This window comes from Pseudopodoces humilis, chromosome 9, assembly GCF_049639895.1.
Source record: "Pseudopodoces humilis isolate 2021_Gansu_Grassland_sample_001 chromosome 9, ASM4963989v1, whole genome shotgun sequence".
Taxonomy (NCBI): Eukaryota; Metazoa; Chordata; class Aves; order Passeriformes; family Paridae; genus Pseudopodoces; species Pseudopodoces humilis.
In genome coordinates, this window is record NC_142208.1 from 23455103 (window position 1) to 23469602 (window position 14500).

General features: G+C 62.1%; 2 protein-coding genes across 5 annotated transcripts; one reads left to right on the forward strand and one right to left on the reverse strand.

Moving 5' to 3' along the window:
* Nucleotides 1–478: 478 nt before the first annotated feature.
* Nucleotides 479–6323, reverse strand: SFXN3 (sideroflexin 3). Of its 3 annotated transcripts, none has more exons than XM_088059426.1 (11): nt 6201–6323; nt 4632–4798; nt 4240–4410; nt 3976–4074; nt 3629–3704; nt 3104–3189; nt 2663–2790; nt 2495–2544; nt 2293–2342; nt 1776–1823; nt 479–1508 (listed from the first exon to the last, which is right to left on the reverse strand). In XM_088059426.1, exons 2-11 carry the CDS (start codon nt 4793–4795, stop codon nt 1412–1414), a joined length of 969 nt encoding a protein of 322 aa, XP_087915552.1. In that variant the 5' UTR covers nt 4796–4798; nt 6201–6323; the 3' UTR covers nt 479–1411. The 3 variants fall into 3 exon arrangements, with proteins under 3 accessions (XP_087915552.1, XP_087915550.1, XP_087915551.1); XM_088059424.1 differs by lacking the exon at nt 6201–6323 and adding an exon at nt 5343–5453; XM_088059425.1 differs by lacking the exon at nt 6201–6323 and adding an exon at nt 5343–5389 and having other exon boundaries at nt 4632–4795.
* Nucleotides 6257–14419, forward strand: PDZD7 (PDZ domain containing 7). Of its 2 annotated transcripts, XM_014250515.2 has the most exons (17): nt 6257–6708; nt 7351–7758; nt 7938–8078; nt 8461–8635; nt 8957–9133; nt 9346–9493; nt 9719–9779; nt 10216–10641; nt 11116–11319; nt 11506–11547; nt 11701–11858; nt 12038–12129; nt 12275–12366; nt 12462–12533; nt 12900–13391; nt 13662–13762; nt 13904–14419. In XM_014250515.2, exons 2-17 carry the CDS (start codon nt 7566–7568, stop codon nt 14051–14053), a joined length of 2724 nt encoding a protein of 907 aa, XP_014105990.2. In that variant the 5' UTR covers nt 6257–6708; nt 7351–7565; the 3' UTR covers nt 14054–14419. The 2 variants fall into 2 exon arrangements, with proteins under 2 accessions (XP_014105990.2, XP_087915549.1); XM_088059423.1 differs by lacking the exon at nt 11506–11547.
* Nucleotides 14420–14500: the final 81 nt, after the last annotated feature.

Consider the following 14500-nt stretch of genomic DNA (forward strand, 5'->3'; position numbering starts at 1 on the left):
AGGCAGCTGCTGCCCGCAGGCTTGTCAGGGTCCTGTGATGTGCCCTCCAGTGTGCTCTCCCATAGCACAGAAAGTGGGATAAAAATAGTCCTGCAGGGAAGGCACAGGAGCAGGCCCGGGATTGTCCTGTGAGCAGGCTGCAAGAGGGGGTGTGAGTGTGGGCAGAGCCAGGGTGACGCTCTGGCCTCTCCAAACCAGCAGCATCCAGAGCAGCAGCTTAGCAAAGCTCTCTGCGCAGTGGCAAGCTCCAAAGCCGACTGTACTAAAAAAAGCCCTCTGACAGCTGGATAAGCTTCACCACATGCCAGGCCAGCCAGGGCTGCTGCAAAGGCAGTCAGCTGGAAAGCAGGGAGCAGAACCCAGCCCCAGGAGGTGCAGAGACACCCCAAAAGCTAGCCTGCCCCTCTCTCCTGCTTCCATCCTCACCCCAAAGCAGTCCCTTTCCACCATATGCAAATAAGACAGCAGCACACTTCCCTTTGCTGTTGGTTTTGTATAAACAATCTGCCTTTATTGTTTGGTATATATAGGTACATTATATGTATATCAAAAATATCTAGAGGAAACCACAGTGCACTTAAAGCTATTGAGAAGGTCCACCTGAAAGCAAGCACTCCAGGAGGGGGTAGAGTAACCCCTCAGGGGAAGCCCAGCCCTGAACACAGATGGCATTAAAATGAGAATAAAAACCAAGACTCTACTGGGATTAAAATGTGCCATTTGCTCTGGGGATGGAAGCAGCAGAAAGCCAGATTAAATCCCCAAAGCAGCCCGGAGGAGAGCAGAAGGTGAGATGGGAGCACACACCTGGGCTGGGAGAGTCCCCCACTCTGAGCTCAAGTCACTACGTGCAATTGATCACTCACCCCCAGCTATTTTGGCAATGGGGAGTTTTCCTCTCCAAAAGCTGCTCTGCCATCCCCAGGCACCAGCTGCTGAACCACTGGGCACTGCAGAGTGCCTGCAGAGCTATTCTACTTTCAATTGCTGATTCTCTGCTGCCTCCTAAAGCTGGGGAGCACCATTTTCTTCCTCATCCCACTTTTTTTTTTTTTTCCTCTACCACAGCTCACAAGGTCCCTGGTGCTGCTGCCTGCATTTCCCTGTGCACTGCACAGAGCTACAGGCACACCCAGAGGGGAGGAGTGCCCCAGGGTGCCAGCCAGGCGGTCCCCAGGGCAGGGCTGAGCCGGGCACGGGGACAGGGTTAGGTATGGTGCTGCATGGCTGCAGGCACACCGGGAAGCAGGGCTGAGCACCTGGGACCTATGGACACACAATGGCCAAGGGAAAGCAGCAGCAGCCCCAAGAGGATCCAAAGGGCGAAGCTCAGCAATGCACTGGCCCGGCAGCTCCGTGGAGCTCATCTCAGCCGTCCCAGGGGCACATCTTGGCCACCCCAGGACCCTGCTCAGAGCCCTTTGTTGAAGTAGACGGTCTCCAGCCACGGATCTTTCTTTCGGATCTGATCTTGGACTTCAGGCTCCAGGCTGCTCACAGGCATTGAGCTGTAAGGGAAACAGAGATGCAGAGGATGGAGGGGGTATACCCACTGATGGCCTCGGGTTGGAATCTACCTGCTGCACCCATGGGGATGCACGTCCCCAGCATGGCCCAGCAGAGGCCCTTGGGTCTGCACTGCTGACTGTGCAGAGAGATGTCTGTGCACAGGTTTAAGCCCGACTGCTTGAAGAAGCAAAACAATCTCTCGGGAGTCAGACAGCACCCCCATCCCACACAGAAGCCGCATGTGCAGGCAAAGTGCCTTTCTGTACCTTTTCTGTGGGAAGAGTGCACAGCACAACGGGGTGGCGAACACCAGACTGCAAGGGAAAGAGGTGAAAAGGTGAAGCTGGGCTGCATAAATCACCCACACCCACCCATGGCCTTATCCCAGAGCAACAATGAGGCAGCCCAGAGCCGTGCTGGGTGTTCAGACAGGAAAGGGCTACGAGATGCCCTCTCCAAGCTCCAGACCCTGCATTTGGCTCTTGAGGTACGGCAGGCAAAGTCTGTCCCCCGATGATGTGGGGGAACACCAATGCTGAGCAGGAGCCCATCGCAGGCTTGAGAGATACCAAGATAAAGCAAAACAACTCCTGGCCCCAGAACCTCATATCCCATTCCATCTGCCTGGGGTGCCACTAGCCTGGCCAAGCTCTGGCATCCCCCAAGAAACTCGGGTAGTTCTCCCCACCCAGTGCCAAGCAGGGTTCCCAGCAGCACCGTCCGACACACTTGGGCTTGGTCTGTGCCCAGGGCAGCAATGCCCATCGGTGGAGGAGGACTTACCAGAGTCCCACCAGGCCGACCTGCAGGGGAGCGTTCAGGTACGGGTACCGCTGCCAGGGACAGGGAGAAGATGTGTGTCAGTGCAGTGGACAGGGTAGGAAGGTGTCTATTCCCCAATAGGGTGCCAGCCTTGAGGGGTGCCAACAATGTGCCAAGCTTGGGTGTCCCTACACCCACCCACCCACCCCAGGCTCACTGGTACCTTCAGGAAAGCTCTCTTCTCCAGCATGTTCATGATCACCGGCGGAATAGCTGAATCAGGGAGGAAGGAAATGAGCTCCCAGTGATCCCTGCCAGCAGTGGGACCTCATCCCAGGCTGCCAGGGATCAGCTGCAATCTCCCAACACATGTGGAGGAGGGGACACTCACCCATGGCCGGCGCTGCCATGCCAATGCGGGACACCACCACCTGGAAAATGGCCTTCTGGGCTGCCGCTGTGGATTCGCCCAGGCGGTTCCCATTCTCATCCGTGACAGGGATCCCCAGCTTGAGTTCTCTGCAGGAACAGAGGGGCACAAGGGTGAGGGGAACAGGACACAGGACAGGGACATGTCTCCAAGGGAGGTTGGCATCCTCCTGTACCCCATCCACTAGCTGCACAATAAATCATAGGGAGTCTCAGCTGGACCCACATTTATTTGGCAGCAGTCCTCAATAGGACTGTACAAGCACCAATAACCCCCTAGGTTCCAATCAGGTGATTGTACCCTCAAGCCAACCCCTCACAGTAAGGAAGAGCAAGGAAGTCCCTGCATTCCTCACCAGTGCCTATGAACCCTGAGGCAAGTCTGTCCCACCCCAGGGCTCACCTCTGCCTCATCAGCGGGATGTTGATGCAGTTGGCAGCTGCCACAGCCGCAAAAGGCACGTACCGGCCGATGATGGCTGGCAAGTGCTGGGGGGAAAAGTAGGAGAATGTCATGTAGAGGGTTTGGGGGAAGAGCTGGCTGTCCCCAGGTCTGCCTCAGTCTTCCTGCAAGACTCTGGGGTGTCCCAGCCCCACTGGGGGTAAAAAAGTCCCTCCTCCTCTGCAACTCTTAGCTGGTAAAAGCTGCACAGACCAAAGGATCTGGGGAGGTCCCAGGTCCCCTGCCTGGACAGAGGCTGAGGGGTGGAAGAAGCCTGAAGATACATGCAGAGCAAGGCTGGAGGGACAGGCCATCTCTACAGCCATCACTGGGGAGAGCAGTTGCCTTGTGTGGGCAACCTCGGCAAACCCCTTTTCTTCATTTTCTCCCCCACTCCAGGTGAACCCCCTGCAAAGCTCAGAGCTCAGGGAGATCCCATAGGGAGGGTCCACATCCCCCAGCTGCGATGGCCAAGGGTCACCTTACCTTGGTGAGGGATTTCAGCCCCAGTGCTGTGACAACTGCCCCTGTGGTTGCACTCACATAGGCTGTTCCCAGCTGGCTGAAAGAGCAAGGGACACCAGTAAGCCAGGCTCTCCCCATCCCAGGTGCCCCTCCAAAGGAAGGAACAGCATGCCCTTCAAGAGCACCAGGACACCTGGGCTCCTCTCTCAGCTCTACCACTAACCCTGACAGCCCCAATGGTGTCCATCTCTGCCTTCACCAGGTCTCCATTGTCCCATCTCACAGTTCCTTGCTATTCAAGGCACCCCCTGGTGTTTTGGGGTGGTGGGCCCCCAGGACCTCGAGGACCTGGTCAGAGAGATGCATACCTGGGGGTGATGGGTGCATCCCCACTGCGGTTGGTGTAGTTGACAATGGCATTGAAGGACTGGTTGACCCACTGCCAGAACAGCACAGCTGGTGTGGTCCTGCCAGAGAGAGGACGGTGGGTGCTGGAGACAATGGGGGATGCCACCCATGCTCCCACAGCACAAGTACGAGTGGGGTATGGGACACGTGTCCCCTCCTCACCCCAGAGCCAGGAGGATCCTCCAGGCATCCTCTTGGTCCTGGGGTGAGGAGGGGACAGGTACCTGTAGAAAGTCAACATGCAACCGGTGATGGTCATGTTCATGGGGACCTGAGCAGACATGCGTCCCACAAGGATCATCTTCTCGCCCGTGTCAGGGTGGAAAGCCGAGTCATAGATGTACTTTGCCCGCCAAAGCTGGTCCTCTGTCAGCCCAGGGTGTACGGTGCCTGCCCTGCCAGGTAAGGGTAAGACCTGTTAAAAGACCCTCTGCCAGCACACACAGCCTAACTGGTCCCCCACAGCAAATGTGGCAGCTGGGAGATGCCTTAAGGACCAGGCAGGCAATTTTGGGGTCTTTGGCCAAGGGGGCCAGCATCACTGCTATTCCCATTCCTGGGAATGGCTCCTGCCTGGGAGCAGTGCTGAGGGAACGTCCATCCTCCCAGTGGGTACCTGTAGTCCTCCACCACCCGTCGGGCTTCCTCCAGTGTAGCCCCTGAGAGCAGCAGGTTTCGGGGGTCGGTCACCATGAAGAAGTGCTTGGCCCGGCCCTGAAAGGTGCTCTGGTCCCAGCGGGGCTCCTGGATGTTGATGGTGGCAGGCAAGGATGGTGGCATCTTCTGGCAGGGCAGGGGATTAAAGGGTTATATGGGATGTGGTGCCTGTGTCCCTCCTGCCACATCCCTGCTGCAGCAGCTCTGGTGCTCCCCCAGCCTGGGGGCACAAGGATTGAACAGGGAGCCCCTTTGTAAAGGAGCTCAGTAGCGACTCCTGAGCCCACCCGGTGGGTGTGCGACCTGCAATGGGACTGCACCTTGCAGCGTGCCAAAGAGAACCCCCCGACCTCACATCAGCCACCAGAAGTCAGGGACTCCTCCTCCCCCCAACCCAGCCGAGCACCCCCGGTCACAGAGGAGGGGACAGGGACCCACCATTTAGGGACCACAGCGGCTGCCAGCAGCGGGAGAGCGGAGTGAGGGAAGGGCACTGGAAGGAGGAATGTCCCTCCCGGGCAAGGCACCGACACACCCGGCACGGCTCTATTCCCACACCCGCCCTTCCCCGTGAGAAGCGGGGCTCCACTCCCTTCCTTCCCGCGCGGAATATTCCTCCCGCCACGCGTGACCCCCCCTGCACAGGGACCCGGGTCACCCCCGCACTCACGGCTCCGGGGACAGCGCCCGCCGTGCCCGCGCCGCCGTCGCCGCCACCGCCCCCCTCCCGCCCCTGCGCGCGATGACGTGCGGGCTCGTCACGGGTGGGCGGCCCCGCTCCGGGCGGGGCGGGCCGGGCCGGGGAGGGGAGGGCGGCGCGCGGGGGGCGGCGGGGACCACGCGTGACCGGGGCCGGCGGCGGGGGGAGCGGTACGTGCCGAGCCACACGCGGAGCCCGTGGCCCTCCCGCGGTCGTGTGGGCGTGCCCGTGACCGCGCACGCGCCTGCCCGCGACCGCGCGCGCGTGCTCGCACGTCGGCGCCTCCGCTCGCGCGGGTGCCCGTGGGCGGGTGTGTTTGCCCGTGGGGGACCCCGTGCGCGTGCCCCGGCGTCCCCGTGCCGGCCGCGCGCGTGGCCCGGGGGTGGGGGGGGGATGTCGGGGGTCTCGATGCCCGCGCCGCGCGCGGGCCCGTAGCGCCGCGCTCGCACGCGCCGCGTTGGCGCCCACGCGTGTCGCGGTGGTTGCGGCGGAGCGCGCGGGGACCCCGCGGGAGTGGGCGCCGGCTCGGGCGTAGGGCGGTGCGCGGCGGAACACGCGTGTGTGTGTGTGTGCGTGTGTGTGCGTGTGCCGGGGCCACGTCCACGCGTGTGCGGCGCTCCGTGGGTGTCTGTGAGTGCGCGCGAGGGCACGAATGCCGTGGACGTGTGGGTGCATGGGGTGTGTGTGCATGTGGGTGCGCGTCCCCACCCCGGCCGTGCCCCCCCAGCCCCTCACCCCGGCGTTGTCGGGGCGCCCCCCCCGCGCCGGCCCCCGCCCCCGCCGCCCGTCCGCGGCCCCCCCGCAGTCCCCGCGGCCGCCGCGCATCACCTGAAACCGCCGCGGTGTCGGGTTCGCGCTGGCGGCGCCGGGCCCCGCCGGGGGGTCACGGCTGGCCCGGGCTGGAGGCGATGCCCCCCGTGATGGGGGACACGGGGGGATACCGGCTCGCGTCACCGGAGTGAGCGAAGCGGGGGGACGCGACACCCCTCCTCCCCTGACCGTGTCTCAGTTTCCCCTGTGTGCCCCCGGGATGCTCTGCGCTAAGGGAGGAGGTCAGGGGGGACACCACATTCCTTGCCACACGCAGCCTCGAGGGGGGACGCACCCCCGGACCCCCTCCCGGGGGATACCTACGGGACTGCCCCCCCCCGCCGGCTGCAAGGCCAGCCCCGGCCGCTCTCGATTGACAGCTCCCGCGCCCGATGGCCTCTCCGGTCCCACGGGGAAAGCCAATCCCCGCGGCCGGGGGGGCAGGAGGCGGTGCTGCCCCCCGGCCTCGCCTTCCCCCCCGCGCTGCTGCCAGGTGTCTCTTTCGCAGGTGGCACCATGGGGACAGGTGAGGAGGGCACGGGGCGGGGGGGAGGGAGGGAGGGACGGCGGTAGGGGGTCCCCTGCGCCCCTTCGGGGAGGTGGTATCCGCGTTCTGCTGCTGGTGGGGGGTAATGGGTGGGCGCTGTGGGGGGCTGGCAGCGGCGGGGATACCGGCGTGTCCCCGGAGCCGGGGCTATCACTTATTTATTGAGGTCAGGCTGGGGCGAGCGGGGAATGAAGTGGGGGGGCACTGTGGTGGCGTTTCACCCACGCCTGGAAAATCCCCTCGGGAACTGCCTTGGGGACTGGTGCACCCATCTCCAGCCGCATGGCCTTGGGAATTCAGAGGGGCTCCAGGCAGGATGGGGAATGGCCAGAGGGATCAGTTCCTGCTCTCTAGCATAAAGCTGATGTCCCTGTGTCCCCTCTCTGGAGCCTTTCCGGATTTACGCTGTCGGGTAAAGCCCCTTTGCATCCCCTGTTCCGGATTTACGCTGCCAGGGAGAGCTCTTTTTCACCCCAGCATCCTTACCCCAGCACAGGGCAGCCTGTGCCCACACCCCCATGGTAGTACCCAGAAGCTGTGTGATAGTTTGATCCTTGGGTCACTATAGGATGGGCAGGGATCAGGCTTAAGAGGGGGTCACAGAGCTTCTTGTCCCTCCAGGCTGTGCTGCTGTGCCTGGGACCTGTCTTGCAAGCAGCGAGTACCCAGGCCAGCTGCCCTCAGCATTGCACTGCTAAAAAAGAGCGGTGCCCAAGCCCGGGCATGTGCTGCTGGACTATGCCATGTCCCCTGCTGGCTGACGGGCAGCCCTGGCCCTGTGAGGACACAGCCAGCCCTGAGCCAGACGCCGGGACACCGGAGTGCCCAGCACCACCATGGCCCAGGACTGGGACGCAGTGCTGTCAGGGATGACGACAGGCAGCCGGTCACTGAGCTCCAGCAGTGAAGCCAGCCTGGCTCCCCGCTACCTCCTCAGCAAGCAGAGCCGCCTGCTCAATGGGACCACCCGGAGCAGCCGTGCTGCCTCCCCCATGGGCCGTGTCATCCTCATCAATGCTCCCATCGAAGGTGTGTGGGGTGTCCCAGATTCCCACCCCCATGGCCAAGAGGACCCCAATGGCTGAATTTCCTGGGTCTAAGGGCAGGGAGGGCTGTCCTGGGACTGGGGATGTTCCCAGCAAGAGAGACACCCCTTGCCATCGCTCACATGCCGCATGTGTGGCTTATCTGCTCCCCTGTTCCCACAGCCAGCAGCAACGAGAGCGATGTCATCAATGCCATCACAGTGGAGAAGAGCGTGGACGGCAAACTGGGCTTCAGTGTCCGTGGCGGCTCTGAGCATGGGTTGGGCATCTTTGTCAGCAAAGTGGAGGAGGGGAGCACTGCTGGTAAGAGGGTCAGAGTGAGGGACACCAGTGAACATAGGCACATGCCAGCAACACCCCCTCAAGGAGCTCCCAGTGACATGGGATCACAGCGCCAATGTCACCCTTCATGGTGGAAAGCCACCATGCTCCCTGCTGCCTTTGGCCATGAGATTTGCAGGCTGCCCAAAGTGAAGAACAGGACACATGAGTAGACAGCCCTGTGCCAATGAGTCTGAGCTCCATGCCCAAGCTGCAGCAAGGTGACAAGCCACTCAGTGCAATTGTCAGGCACCCCTGCCTCTGTTCTCAAGGGGTTCAGATCAGGTTGAGGAGACATTGAGGGAGGGAATATGAAACAATGGCACCAAGTCAGGTGCCCAGATGAGCCGTATGTCCCTTGTAGAGCAGGCTGGGCTGTGTGTTGGTGATAAGATCACAGAGGTGAACAGTGTGAGCCTGGAGAACATCACGATGAGCAGCGCTGTCAAGGTCCTCACCGGCAACAACCGCCTCCGCATGGTGGTCCGGCGAATGGGTCGTGTGCCAGGAATCAAGTTCTCCAAGGAGAAGACGGCGTGGTGAGCAGGGCATCTCCCATGCCAGCAGCCCAAAACCCAACCCCGTGGAGAGGATGCTGGGGGAGGTTGGTGGGGGATTCTGGGCAATAGGGAGGATCCCTGGGGGACCCCCAGGGTGGAGTGGTGTCAGAAGTCCCTGGCAAAGGTAGGGAGAGACCAAGGTGGGATAGGAAGGTCTGGAGCAGGTAGAGCGGGTGCAAGCCCCATCCTGTACGTCCCCCATATCCCCATCACTCTTCTGCGTTGGGTGTCACCAATGGTCATCCGGCTGGAGGACAAGAGCCAAATCCCTGAGACCACCTACATATACCCGTGCTCCAGGGTGGATGTGGTGAACAGGCGCCTGGTAGTAGAGAAAAGTGGCTCGACACCATCGGAGAGCGGCTCCGAGGATGGGCTGCGGCGCATCGTCCACCTGTACACCACCTCCGATGACTACTGCCTGGGCTTCAACATCCGTGGCGGCAGAGAGTTTGGCCTCGGCATCTACGTCTCCAAGTACGGCTGCATAAAGGGGTTGTGACAGCCCCATCTCTGCCGTGCCCATGCTGGGGCTCAGCCCCTCCTCTCTGGCTGAGCCCTCCCACTCTCAGAAGACTGGGCATTACCACCATGGGTGTAGAGCCACAGGGCCACCCAAGTGGAGGTGTGGGGCAGGAGCAGGACTCCAGCAAGGGCCTGACCCTATCCTGCCCCCCCTGCTTCCCTAGGGTGGACCCCGGTGGGCTGGCAGAGCAAAATGGCATTCGAGTGGGAGACCAAGTCCTTGCAGCCAATGGAGTCAAGTTTGAAGACATAAGCCATAGCAAGGCAGTGGAGGTGCTCAAGGGGCAGACTCACATCATGCTCACGATCAAGGTACCCACACCCTGCCCCATGGACCCTCGAGTGAGGCAGTGGTTGTCATGTCCCTTCACTGGCACTGCCCCTGCTCAGCCCGGTGCCGGGGGCTGGTGCAGCTGCTGCCTGGTTGGGTTTCAGGCGGGTGGTGGGGGGGATGCATTATTCATGGCTGGCACCAGATCGAGTTTGCTGGGGCAGCCAGCACTCACTGAACCCCTTGTTCTCTACCCCTGTGTCTAGGAGACAGGCCGGTTCCCTGCCTACAAGGAGTTGGTGGCCGAGTACTGCTGGCTCAGTCGCTGTAAGTACAGTGCCACGCGGGTACTGGCAGGGGCACTGGGCTGGGGCACAGTGGGGCTGGGACTATGAGAGTGATATCTGACCACTGTAGGGAGGGAGAAGGTCTGCAGGCCATGGGCTCCCAAGGCCTTGGAGGCAGCAGGAATCTCCCTGTGCCACTGTTAGCATACTTGCAAGGTCCCACCTGTCCCCCATCCTTGGAGGAGGCATGAAGTGCCCCCTGCCATGGCCAGCAGCCTTGTGGTCCCTGTGATCCCACAGCATCCTATGTGTCCGCTTTCTTGGAGAGTACACGATGATCCCTATGCAATGGCCAGCAGCCCACTGGTCCCCATGGCCCTGTAGGTTCTTCACGTCTGCTGTCTTTGGGAGGGAGCAAAGTGGAGCTCTAGGTGGCCCACAGTGTGTCACAGTGTGTCCCTGCTGTGCCTTTGCAGTGACCAACGGGCAGCTGCAACAGCTGGCTCAGACATCAGAAACCAGCTCCTCCATCTCCTCCTACTCTTCAGGACCAGCACCAGGGGCAGTGAATGGGCTGGGGGCAGCTGCCCCAGTGCCCCCAGCCCGCACTGTGGATGTGGCCATCTCCACGGAGGACGGGCCACGGCGGGGCTGGGTGCGGGAACGTGCCGAGCGGGCCATGCAGACCGAGCCAGCCGCCGAGGGGCTGCCAGAGACACGGCGCACAGTGCGGCCCCCCGAGCTGCTGCGGGACACGGCCATCCGGGGCCAGGGCAGCCGCGAGACCCCCGGCACCCACCCACGCCGGACCTTCACACACTCTCCCAAGACGGCGCTTCTGCTGGCACTGAGCCGGCCACGGCAGCCCATTACACGCTCCCAGAGTGACCTCACTGTCGCTGGTAGGCACTGGGGCACAGCCCCACACGTGGGACTCAACCCTGGCTGAAGTCTCCTTCCAACCCTGCAACCCAGCCCTGGGAGTCCCGCAGCTCAGGCCCTGCCCCATGTGGAGAGCCTGTCCCCCACTCAAGCATCCTTTAGTCCCTGACACACATGGATACCTGGCCTCCACTCCTGGGCTTATAGCAACTTGGTCCCTACCCTGGCACCATAAAGCCCATATGGCCCCCTGGCTACCAGTCCTGGGTATCCTATAGCCCCACATAGCCCCAGCTCTGTCCCTGGGACTTGCCAGGCAGCCCAAAGCCCCGTCCCATGGCTTCTGGTGATCCACTGCCCCCCACAGAAGGACTCTTCCAGTCAGTGTCTCCCAGTAGCCCCTCCAATCCCCCGAAGTTCCCTGCCCCCAGACAAGATTTGGGGTGGCATCCCCTCAGCTCTCTACGCTAACACCCCCTTCTCTCTGTCCACAGAGGAGAAGCGGAAGAAGGAGAAGCCAGAGGGACAAGGGGCACGGGGAGCTCCCCCAGGATTGCACCGCTCCAAGACCCTTGTCAACCTCTTTTTCAAGGGGGGCCGTGCCACCAGCCAGAGCTGGGCCCCCCCTAGCCAGGAGGCCCCTGGCTCTGATCGCCGGGCACGCGCCAAGTCCCCAGGGCGCTCTGATGGGGACAGAGGTATCAGCCTGGGTGACAGGGCAGACAGGGACTCGACCTGGGACTGTTCCCCTTTCTGTGGGCCTGTTGTGGCATCCCTGACATGAAGGGGGTGTAGGGAGGGGTTCCCCAAGCATGCAGTTTTGACAGTGGGCGCTGACGCTGCTGTCTGCCCTGGGCACTCACCGCTCTCCATCTCCCTTGCAGTAGGCGCTGTGCAGAAGTTTGTCATCCGGAGCCTGAAGCGGGGTAACGGGGGTGCCCGTGTGCCTGGGGGGATGTGGGGCAGGCTCTGCATGCACCTGGCCCTGCACTGCTTGTGTCTGTCCCACTCTGGTGTGGAGTGAGCTGCTGGGGCAGTCCTTGCCCCGCTGGCCACCCCTCCTTGTTGTGCCTCCCCAGAGAAAAGCCGGCGTGCCAGCATCCTGGGCCCCATGGGCATTGCCACCCTGCAGCCCAACGGCAGTGACCCTGAGGCCCGGCTCCCACACATCCAGGACACTGCTGCACGTCTCCTCAGCCCCGATGAGGTGACGGCCGTGCTCCGCCACTGCACCCGGGTACGCACCAAAGGCAGGGTGCAGGCAGGGCAGCACTGGGCAGCACTGACCCTGGGCTCATCCCTGGAAAGCTCCTGCATCCCAGGGGCATGGTCAGCACCTTGTGCTTAACTCTGGGAGGTAAACCAAGGAGCGGGTGAGGGGGCATCTGTCCACTGATCCCCCTCCTGTGCCCGCAGTACCTGCATGAGGGCAGCGTGGAGGACTTGGTGCGGCCACTGCTGGCCATCCTGGACCGGCCCGAGAAGGTCCTGCTGCTGCGGGACGTGAGGTGAGTGCTGCTAGGAAATATCTGGGAACCCCAGTATTGCCCATCCTGGTGTGATTGACGTGGAGCCTCACACATGCTCCTCAGCCCTGATTACACTCCACCCCAGAGGCTGCTACAACCCGTCCCCACCCTTTTGCCTTGGCAGGAGTGTGGTGGCCCCTACAGACCTGGGCAGATTTGACAGCATGGTGATGCCCCTGGAGCTGGAAGCCTTTGATGCCCTAAAGAGCCGCTCAGGTAGATCCCAGCCCCCCAGGGGCCTTGACTGGGGGAAGGGAATGGTCAAGGGTGGGTGCAGCTCAGGAGGTGACTGGGGTTCTCCCTGACTGCAGTGCGCTCACCTGCCCTCCGCCCAGCCCACCATGACGTCCCCCCCAAGAGACACCTCATCACACCAGTGCCTGGTAAGTGCCACCTGTAGAGTCTGCCTGGACACCAAACTGCCCAGTGGGAATGGGGTGGAGGGAGTTTGGGGGAGGAGAAAGGGACCTGGGATACCTGAGTGCAGGGGCTCCCAGAGAAGAAGGCATCTGGTGTCCTTGGGTGTTGGGAAGACTGGGAGCAGCACAATCTGTGGATCTTGGGGAGGAGGACATGGAGTGCTTGCAGAGAACTGGGGTGTCTAGGGGTCCCTAAATGAGGAAGATCTGGGGCCCTAGGTGGCAAAGGACCTAGGGCTTTGAGGTACTCATGGGAGGTCTATGTGGCAGGGGTCCCAGGGAGCAGGGCTGTGGGTCCCTGAGGAGATCCCTGAGCCCCTCTCATTGCAGACTATCGGGGCGGATTCCTGCTGAAGCCAGCAGGGACCCCAGAGCCGGAGGAAGCTGGGGAGCAGCAGGCGAGCCCAGCCCGTCCGAGAGCCTCCCCCAGCCCCCGCCGGCCTCACCCCCGCACCTACACCCCACTCCCTGACGTGCCAGTGGATGCCTATGCCTCTGCCAGCCGGCCCCTGCCCACCCTTGGCCCTCGGCCCCCCAACTGGCTGCTGGCTGAGCCCCCCCCTGGCAAGGGGCATGGGCACTCTCGCAGCCCCCAGGCCACCTGGCGCAAGGAGCCCCCCAGGACAGCACCCAACAGAGAAGCTGAAGTGCTGGGGAAGCCCCAGCGGGCACGGCCCCCTCTTGGCCCTCTCTTTGGGGGGCCAGGGGGTGAGGCAAGGGCTGGGGCAGCCACCAATGGCCCCAAAGATGTTGGCAAGGAGGAAGAGGAGGAAGAGTATCATCTGCTCACTGTCACCCTCTCCAAGCTGAAGCACTCGCTAGGTAGGTGGCACATGGGTGGGGTGAGGACCCTTCTGGCACCAGCGTCAGTGGGATGGGTGGCAGCCCCCTGGCGCGGGGCAAACCCCAGAGCATTCCTCCAATGAGAAATGGGGAGGAAGAGCTGTCCCTGCCTTGGTCCCTCATTCTGTAGGACCTACCAAAATAGGGCAAGACAGAGGTGCAGCTCCCCAGGGAAAGGTGATGCCATGCTGGGGAGTGGATGGAAGTCCCAGTCTACCCAGGTGTGAGGGTCTCATGGCTCCCTTGCAGGTATCAGCATCTCTGGAGGTATTGAGTCAAGGGCACAGCCAGTGGTGAAGATTGAGAAGATCTTCCCTGGTGGAGCTGCCTTCCTCAGTGGCATCCTCAAGGTATGGGGGTCCTAGCACATGCCAGGGGCTGGGCAGACATCCAGACACTCCCATCCCCTGATGCCACTGGGTTGCTGGCAGTCCCCTTGGAGCCCAAAGGTAGCTGTGCTTCACCTTGTGGCCTTTCCTTCTGGGACCCAGGCCGGGCAGGAGCTGGTGTCGGTGGATGGGGAGAGCCTGCAGAACGTCACGCACCAGAGGGCTGTGGACATCATCCGCCAGGCCTACCGCAACAAAGCCAAGGAGCCCATGGAGCTGGTGGTGCGGGTGCCTGGACCACCACCGGAGTGATGCTGCAGCCCCTATTCAAGGAGCCATGCTGTGCTCCAGAGGAGCCAGGTGGCTCATTCCTGCACTGAGCTGTGGCTGGTCTCAGTGCAGCCAGAGGGTGTGAGAGCCAGATCCGCCCCAGGGGCATGGAGCAGCTGCCCACTGCAGGACCCAAGGGAGGGCAGCACTGGCAACACAGGGGAAGGACAAGTGGTCCCTGACCCTGCTCTGGACACACAGACAGAGTCCTGAAAAAAACCACAGCCAGGGGCTTGTTTTTAATTGCCGTTTCTGGGTGGTACACGGATGAGCCAGGCTCTGGGAACGAGACATGACTGAAATAAAGTACAAAAATCCCCCCCTGGAGCCAGGGGTGACCAAGCCACAGCTGGGCACAGCCAGACTTTTCCTTTGGTTTGACCCCAGCCCCGGGTGCCCAGCAGGGCCTCCCCACCTCTGCCCATCCCC